The 10,853-nt window shown below is 33.3% G+C and overlaps 1 protein-coding gene across 1 annotated transcript in view; it reads left to right on the top strand.

The window, feature by feature from the left end:
* The first annotated feature begins 4,895 nt into the window (after positions 1-4,895).
* Positions 4,896-10,853, top strand: part of LOC141757599 (uncharacterized) — a 53,538-nt gene continuing 47,580 nt past the window's right edge. Inside the window, exons 1-2 of the mRNA XM_074618182.1 lie at positions 4,896-4,939; positions 6,234-6,288. Coding sequence (XP_074474283.1) covers positions 6,281-6,288 — 8 coding nt within the window. The 5' untranslated portion in view covers positions 4,896-4,939; positions 6,234-6,280. The remainder of the gene's footprint in view (positions 4,940-6,233; positions 6,289-10,853) is intronic.

The following is a 10,853-nucleotide window of genomic DNA, read 5'->3' as shown; positions in this document are numbered from 1 at the left end:
TCAACAGCGTCAGAGTGGTAACTGTCAATCGAATTGTGATTCTACACTCTCCAGTTATTAACTGACCATCAGATGTTGTTTCAGGTTTTAATTTGGCCCATACTACAATGCTCCTCACCTGAGGGCCCTATCCTATCCGATTTGCGGCTTGTCATATGATCATTTCCTTTATTTCCTTTATTTCCTTTATTTCCTTATCTCTCTTAACACTCTTTACATTTATTTATTCAAATTACCTGGATCCAGGTTTCCCAATTTTGTCTTTCTAAGTTAATTCCGGACTATGTCAGAGCCATCGTTACGCAGTGGCTAATATGCATGCGTCTTACCGTTAAGAAGTTTAGGGCCCCTCTTCATTAATCCTGCACGATACTTTTTAACCACCTTATCGTTACCATAAAGCTATTCTAAACTATTCCTTGTATTTCTCATACTTCTTTTCTTCCCTTTATATCTTTTCTCTATTCATTCCCCCTTTTTTCATTAAATTTAGCACGGAGCCTCACTTTAAACATCAAATCAACAGTACATGTCTATAACCAGAAGGTTCTTAATTTACGGTGTGTCCAAACAACTCCACATAACAGCCCCAATTAATGACCAGCATTCAATGAGTGATCTCACCGTTCTGTGAAGTTGTGCTGATGGTCACCTCCGATCCTGTCTCGTGACGCCAAATTATGTCATATCTTTTCTGCGACAGTGCTGTTGAAGTGATGATGAAGGATGCTCCGAGGACACTGTTCTTGCTGGTAAAATAGAGTTTATTACAAACAAGCCACACATGTCATACGGACGTCGCGAGCAGTCCGGAGGCCTCCAGTCGAATATGAAAGTCCTGCAGCTTGGGGGCCCGCGCCCACCTTATATCGGGTTCAGGCCCTCCAATCACCGAGCTAAGATATGAACTCATGTCTTAGGTATTCTCCTACATGTTTATCTTTCAGCCCCTGGCCTTTGCCCTACTTCTTTCACATATGTTTTTAATTAGGGGCCTCTCAGTCCGGCATCAGACCTGAAAATATACCACATTAGCGAGTCCAATTTTTAACGTTTTAAGGATTTTGTGCGTTAGCTCGTCCATTGTTAATGTTTTAAGGCGTTTGTGCTGTAGGGACCCACCATTACTGGTGGCAAAGACAATGAACTATGCTTCTCAGGATCCTTGAGTCATGCAGCCATTGGCTGTGGACTCAGCTCAGTAGCCATTGGCTACTGTAACATTCACACATAGGTGTGAAATTCATCCAGGACAAAACCAGAGGAATCTCTTTGTTCCTCCTCTTTCTTCACCTTCTCCTCACCCCAGCTGACCTGTGGAGGTGAGCTGCTGCTCTGATCTATGGCCTGTTAGGAAACAGCCATAGGAACACAAGGAACCTCTAAGCAGAGGACGCGAGAGCCTGACTTTTGACCAACTAACTTCAAGCAACAACCGCAAGGAAGTTAGCACCAAGCTATCAAGCTGCTGAGAAGAAGTATTGGAGCGATCAGCTTCCTCCAATCTGCACAGCAAAGACGACATCTTTGACTTTGAACCACAACTTCAACACATGGAATCACAAACCCTTTTCTTCCATGGATCGGTAACGTACTGGGCTTACCTTAGCAGTAGCAATTACACATGGCTGAGCAAGACTGTTCAACTTTGATTTCTAGAATGTACTTGTATTGATTTGGTTTAATGTTATTCATTGAGTTTAACTGTTGTGATATTATTTGTGGTTATTTGGGTAACTGGCTTCGTCACATCTGATGTGTTTAGTTTATGCTTCACATAGACAAGGTCTTTCATGCAAACTAACCATCTTTTCTAACCTACTGTATATCTGACACACATTAAGATCACATACACAAACTGTGAATTAGTTTTAAACATAAACATACAGCTTCAGATAATCTTAACCCCACATCACTCTGTCCTTCCTGAGCACATGTGCTCCGAAGAACAAAGAGGCCATGTGGTGACATGTTGGTGGCCATCTTTGATCCTGCCATCTTTGTAGTTTTACAGTGCTTGCCCCTTTTGTCTGTAGGCCATGCAGACATCTTGAGACAAGAAGCCATCTTGTCTCTCTCTCTCCCTCTCTCTCTCTCTCTCTCTCTCTCTCTCTCTCTCTCTCTCTCTCTCTCACACACACACACACACACACACACACACACACTTTGTTTGGTTTGTTTAGTTTAGTTATTTAGTTAGATTAATATTGTGTTTTAAACCTTTATTATCTTGTAAATAAATGTTTGTGGAATATACCTGCTGGTCTGTTTAATGTTGTACAAGAGTGAATAATGCCAACCTCTGCTATGTCAAGAACTCCGATATCCTTCAACCTTTACTATCTATTTTGGTTATAGTTATTAATTTAATTATTAATCAACGTTCCAAATTGATAGTTTAGCATATATAATGAGACTATATTAACGTTTTGGTTATTGGTCCCTGATTCCAGGGTGGTGCCCCGTTTATTAATAATGTTTATTGATAATCTTTATTAATATTAATAATTCTATTATTATTTATTAATTAATTTGCTGATAACCAAACCTGTTACTGCCAAATCCCTACAGTGCGTTAGCTCGTCCAATTTGAACGTTTTAAGGCGTTTTAAGACGTTTTTATAAAGTCCCAAAGTGTACATTTACTACTACGTTCTACCACTACGTTTACATTGAAACAGATTTATTGTGACACGTGCACAAAGTGTATTAGTATAGCTTTAGAAATTGTGGTACAGCAGCAGAGCGGAAGGCGGTTGGGCTTCTGCTGAGGTCGGACATGTGTCTCTACATCTGAATGAATGTAGGTGAAACTATGGAAATATAGACATTGATGTTTTACACATTAAATACTGGTGAGAATGTTTTCTGAGGACACAGCACTGACCTGAACTAACCTTTTACATTTCAGCATCACCTTTATGAATCGTGACTGTGGTGTTACCTGATAAGATATTATCTGAAGATGTGTTCGTTGTTTTGACTTCAACTTGTGCTTTAATCTCTTCATCGCTTTTATTCCCAGCAGACAGATTCAGTCGTGATGGAGCTCAGTGAACCAGAGAAGTTTCCTATATCCGCCTTCTAATCTGCACCGACTGGTAAAACTATAACTGTGTGCCAGTTTCACACCTTAAAAAGAGAAACTAAATATGTCCTTTGTGCAAATGTCACATAAAGTTCACTGTCTGCTCTCCTTTCTAAAGAACTTCAGAGGTCCTAAATTTAAGACCTGAACCAAAACAGACCCGTTGAAAACCTACTAAAGGGATCTAGTGAAAGTCAGACTTGGTCCGAGGACGATTAGACCTGATCCAAAATGTGGTGGACCACATTGAGAACAGCAGCACTGGAAGCATCATGGTGATCTACTGATTAACAAGCAGCCACGGTGAAGGAGAGCAGCTTGTCCTAAGAATCAGTGTTCAGTTATTAAAGGTTCTGTTTGTAACTTGTTCAGGTATAACTCATTGCTGGTCGGTGTCTCATGGTCTCTCGTGTGTCTCCGCTGTTCAGACTCAGACTCCAACACAAACTCCAGTGAAGCACCAAAACCTCTTGGTTGTATCTAGTGAAGCTGTTAAACAGTGTTGGCCGCGGTCGGAGGACGCGGGGGAGACCGTAGCTTTGGTCTCCAGGACCGGAGTCTCTGCTCCTCTGCTTCTCTGCTCCTCTGCCTGCCTTCACTCACACACCACGCTCCTTCTCTCTCTCTCTCTCTCCACCTCTCACGTGCATGCTGCTCACTCCACACTGCAGAAGAGTTAGTTTAGCTCTGAGAATATCTAGTGAATGTTCAGTGGACGTTTGTGCAGAAATAACTGCTGCAGCTCCTCCAGACCAACAGAGGTTTCCCGTGTCTTGTGAAGTGACGGGGCTCCGCAGAGAGAAACGTTATCGTCTCCCCCGTTCCCTCCGGCCGCGGTCGGGAGGCTGAGGCGGGAAAAGCCAACACTAGGATCAGCATTGATTCATGGAGAGACCTTGGTCTGGTCAGCTAACATTACTGCCAAGCAGCTGAAATATAGAGTGATATTGTGCTTTTAGCTGACGTGTGTCTCCTCACTGTGTTGAGCGATGCTCCTTCATGTCTATGTAGAGCGAGCACAAGCGCCAGCAACAGGACGCTGACTTTAGTTGACTTAACGGACACAGGTGAAGCTGTTAACAACACATTTAGGATTCTTACTAACAGTCCCTTTAAAACTAAATCCAAAAATAAATTGAGTTAAGTTAAGTTTAGTAAGACACTCACAGCTCCTCCTGAATATTCCTCTGTTCACTACAGCAGACTCAGTTAGAGACCAGCTGGTGAACAAAGTGGAGCGTTTAGCAGAGAAAGAGGCAGATATTTTCCTCAGGAGTAGGTGGAGAACAAAAACAGAGCTAAAAGAGAAAGAATGTTGTTTACTTGTTAAGTCAATCAAAGTCAGTTATCAGATGTAGCACGGAAAAGCACATGAACATCTTTTGATTAAATTCTCTTCAACAAAGCATGACGTTCCAGGGACTGTTTTCAAGGTATTAAAAGCCACGGTTGTGTAACATCAGGAGTTGCTCTTCTTGTTTGGGAATTTTGGACATTCTTGTGATCATGAGACTCGAACGCAATATGTGTCCCTTTGAATGATCAATAACTAAATGATCTGCTGTGTTTGGCTGGGTGGACAGTCCAGGAGAAGACATGGTGTCTCAGCTTGTCCTGGTGCGGACCCCGAGGTTACAGTTCTATTACCTGATGTTTGGGCAACCTGACTGGCTGACTGTGACGGTGGCCTCTATGTTTCAGTGAAATCATGTGACCACAGCGGGTCCGCCTCTCTGCTGATACAGTATATAAACCATGAACATAGACTGCTCTCTGCTGTCTCCTCCTCATCCTCCTCATCCTCCTCATCATCATCATCATCATCATCCTCATCAGAGACCAACAGCACAGGTAAGAACTCTTTAAAATGTTCCCATCAGCAGTTATCACCAGATAATAATAATAATAATAATAATAATAATAATAATAATAATAATAACTGAAGATGCTACTTTAAGTTAACAATTGTTTTCTTTAATTGAGTTTTCATTCAGAATTCAGTTTTTAGATTTTCTTCCAGACAGACAGAAGCAGAATTTAACAACACTTTTATTTTACAACAGAAATAAATAAAAAGAGCTCATCACTGTTTCAATACTGGTCTATATCTAATATTTTACAGTTCCCAGTAAAACATGTAAAATTAAATATTTTATATATTTTAAAACCATATTAGAAAAAAATAGATTCAAAAGATGAAGGTTGTTTGTGAGTTATTAATAGGTAAAGGATAATGTAGAGCTAGCAGGTTTGATGTGAAAGGATCCCCGACAGGGCGATGCTGGACCCGAACACGAAGCGGAGGTCTGTCAACGGTCTGTTATACATAGCAACGGTCTGTTATACACAGCAACGGTCTGTTATATGTAGCAACGGTCTGTTATACACAGCAACGGTCTGTTATATGTAGCAACGGTCTGTTATACGTAGCAACGGTCTGTTATACACAGCAACGGTCTGTTATACGTAGCAACGGTCTGTTATACGTAGCAACGGTCTGTTATACGTAGCAACGGCCTGTTATACGTAGCAACGGTCTGCTATACGTAGCAACGGTCTGTTATACGTAGCAACGGCCTGTTATATGTAGCAACGGTCTGTTATACATAGCAACTGTCTATTATACAGAAATAACAGACCATAGAACGCCATGATTGACCAATCAGACTCGAGTATTCAACAACGCCGTGTAATAACAGTTTATAATGTTCAACAATTATATCTTTGTGATTTATCTTCAGTTGGTGCTGGTAGGTGGATTTTGTTACCTTTGGACAGAGCCAGGTTAGCTATTTCCCCTAAATTCCTATGCTAAGCTAAGCTAACCAGCTGCTGGCTTACCATTTACAAAGATAAAAAAATATGTATGAGTTAATTCTGCAAACTTTATCTATATTTATGAAAGGCTAAGACTTAATCATCTATTCTTTTCCTTTGGTAGATGCAGTTTGTTGCCGTTAGTCAGACATAGCCTGTACATACACAAAACATGTTTTGTAACATAAAATCAGCATAAACAGCTGATTCATCATCACTCTGAGCTCTCACCAACTTTAAATGGCAGAATTTTTGTGTTTAATCCTGTCGGTTACCCAGAACAGCTGACAGGAAGTGAAGGTTACTGACTAGTTTTTCTATCATCCAGAGAACTCAGACGCTGCTCCATCATCAAGCTCCTGTGAACACGTTACCATGGCAACGTGAGTAATACCAGCGTTTTACTATATTATTACATAATTACATTAGGCTACTACATTACTACATTATTAAATTATTACATTACTACATTATTACCTTCATTAATTATTACATTATTACATTAATATAAGTGTTACCTTCATTGATTACTACATTAGTGCCATCATTACATGGCTACATTATTACATTACTGCATTAATACATTATTATATAATCTACTACAATACTAAATTAATACTTTACTACATTATTACTTTACTGCATTAATACATTATTATATAATCTACTACAATACTAAATTAATACTTTACTACATTATTACTTTACTGCATTACTACCTCAGTACATTACTAGATTACATCAGTACATTATTACATCACATTACATCAATACATTACTACATTATTAAATCAATACATTACTACATTATTACATCAATACATTACTACATTATTACATCACATTACATCAATATATTACTACATTATTACATCAATATATTACTACATTATTACATCAATACATTACTACATTATTAAATCAACACATTACTACATTACTACATCAATACAGTACTACATTATTACATCAATACATTACTACATTATTACATCAATGCATTACTACATTATTACATCAATACATTACTACATTATTACATCGATACATTACTACATTATTACATCACATTACATCAATATATTACTACATTATTACATCAATATATTACTACATTATTACATCAATACATTACTACATTATTAAATCAACACATTACTACATTACTACATCAATACAGTACTACATTATTACATCAATGCATTACTACATTATTACATCAATACATTACTACATTATTACATCAATACATTACTACATTACTACATCAATACATTACTAAATTATTACATCAATACATTACTACATTATTACATCAATACATTACTACATTACTACATCAATACATTACAACATTATAACATCAATACATTACTACATTATTACATCAATACATTACTACATTACTACATCAATACATCAATACAGTACTACATTATTACATCAATGCATTACTACATTATTACATCAATGCATTACTACATTATTACATCAATACATTACTACATTATTACATCAATACATTACTACATTACTACATCAATACATTACTACATTATTACATCAATACATTACTACATTACTACATCAATACATTACTACATTATAACATCAATACATTACTACATTATTACATCAATGCATTACTACATTACTACATCAATACATTACTACATTACTACATCAATACATTACTACATTACTACATCAATACATTACTACATTATAACATCAATACATTACTACATTACTACATCAATACATTACTACATTACTACATCAATACAGTACTACATTACTACATCAATACATTACTACATTATTACATCAATACATTACTGCATTATTACATCAATACATTACTGCATTATTACATCAATACATTACTAAATTATTACATCAATGCATTACTACATTATTACATCAATACATTACTACATTATTACATCGATACATTACTACATTATTACATCACATTACATCAATATATTACTACATTATTACATCAATATATTACTACATTACTACATCAATACATTACTACATTACTACATCAATACATTACTACATTACTAAATCAATACATTACTACATTATAACATCAATACATTACTACATTATTACATCAATACATTACTACATTACTACATCAATACATTACTACATTACTACATCAATACATTACTACATTACTACATCAATACATTACTACATTATTACATCAATACATTACTGCATTATTACATCAATGCATTACTAAATTATTACATCAATGCATTACTACATTATTACATCAATACATTACTACATTATTACATCAATGCATTACTACATTATTACATCAATACATTACTAAATTATTACATCAATGCATTACTACATTATTACATCAATACATTACTACATTATTACATCGATACATTACTACATTATTATATCACATTACATCAATATATTACTACATTATTACATCAATATATTACTACATTATTACATCAATACATTACTACATTATTAAATCAACACATTACTACATTACTACATCAATACAGTACTACATTATTACATCAATGCATTACTACATTATTACATCAATACATTACTACATTATTACATCAATACATTACTACATTATTACATCAATACATTACTACATTATTACATCAATACATTACTGCATTATTACATCAATACATTACTACATTACTACATCAATACATTACTACATTATTACATCAATACATTACTACATTACTACATCAATACATTACTACATTATAACATCAATACATTACTACATTATTACATCAATACATTACTACATTACTACAACAATACATTACTACATTATTACATCAATGCATTACTACATTATTACATCAATACATTACTGCATTACTACATCAATACATTATTACATCAATACATTACTACATTACTACATCAATACATTACTACATTATAACATCAATACATTACTACATTATTACATCAATACATTACTACATTACTACATCAATACAGTACTACATTATTACATCAATGCATTACTACATTATTACATCAATGCATTACTACATTTTTACATCAATACATTACTACATTATTACATCAATACATTACTACATTATTACATCAATGCATTACTACATTATTACATCAATACATTACTGCATTACTACCTCAATACATTACTACATTATTACATCAATACATTACTACATTATTACATTAATACATTACTGCATTACTACATCAATACATTATTACATCAATGCATTACTACATTATTACATCAATACATTACTACATTATTACATCAATGCATTACTACATTATTACATTGATACATTACTACATTATTACATCACATTACATCAATATATTACTACATTATTACATCAATGCATTACTACATTATTACATCAATACATTACTACATTATTACATCAATACATTACTACATTACTACATCAATACATTACTAAATTATTACATCAATACATTACTACATTATTACATCAATACATTACTACATTACTACATCAATACATTACTACATTATAACATCAATACATTACTACATTATTACATCAATACATTACTACATTATTACATCAATACATTACTACATTACTACATCAATACATTACTACATTATAACATCAATACATTACTACATTATTACATCAATACATTACTACATTACTACATCAATACAGTACTACATTATTACATCAATGCATTACTACATTATTACATCAATGCATTACTACATAATTACATCAATACATTACTACATTATTACATCAATACATTACTGCATTATTACATCAATACATTACTACATTACTACATCAATACATTACTACATTATAACATCAATACATTACTACATTATTACATCAATACATTACTACATTACTACAACAATACATTACTACATTATTACATCAATACATTACTACATTACTACAACAATACATTACTACATTATTACATCAATACATTACTACATTACTACAACAATACATTACTACATTATTATATCAATACATTACTACATTATTACATCAATACATTACTACATTACTACATCAATACATTACTACATTATAACATCAATACATTACTACATTATTACATCAATACATTACTACATTACTACAACAATACATTACTACATTATTACATCAATGCATTACTACATTATTACATCAATACATTACTACATTATTACATCAATACATTACTACATTATTACATCAATGCATTACTACATTATTACATCAATACATTACTACATTACTACCTCAATACATTACTACATTATTACATCAATACATTACTACATTATTACATCAATACATTACTGCATTACTACATCAATACATTATTACATCAATACATTACTACATTATTACATCAATACATTACTGCATTATTACATCAATACATTACTACATTACTACATCAATACATTACTACATTATTACATCAATACATTACTACATTACTACATCAATACATTACTACATTATAACATCAATACATTACTACATTATTACATCAATACATTACTACATTACTACAACAATACATTACTACATTATTACATCAATGCATTACTACATTATTACATCAATACATTACTAAATTATTACATCAATGCATTACTACATTATTACATCAATACATTACTACATTATTACATCGATACATTACTACATTATTACATCACATTACATCAATATATTACTACATTATTACATCAATATATTACTACATTACTACATCAATACATTACTACATTACTACATCAATACATTACTACATTACTAAATCAATACATTACTACATTATAACATCAATACATTACTACATTATTACATCAATACATTACTACATTACTACATCAATACATTACTACATTACTACATCAATACAT

This window comes from Sebastes fasciatus, chromosome 19, assembly GCF_043250625.1.
Source record: "Sebastes fasciatus isolate fSebFas1 chromosome 19, fSebFas1.pri, whole genome shotgun sequence".
Taxonomy (NCBI): Eukaryota; Metazoa; Chordata; class Actinopteri; order Perciformes; family Sebastidae; genus Sebastes; species Sebastes fasciatus.
This window is presented reverse-complemented; position numbering and strand designations above follow the sequence as displayed.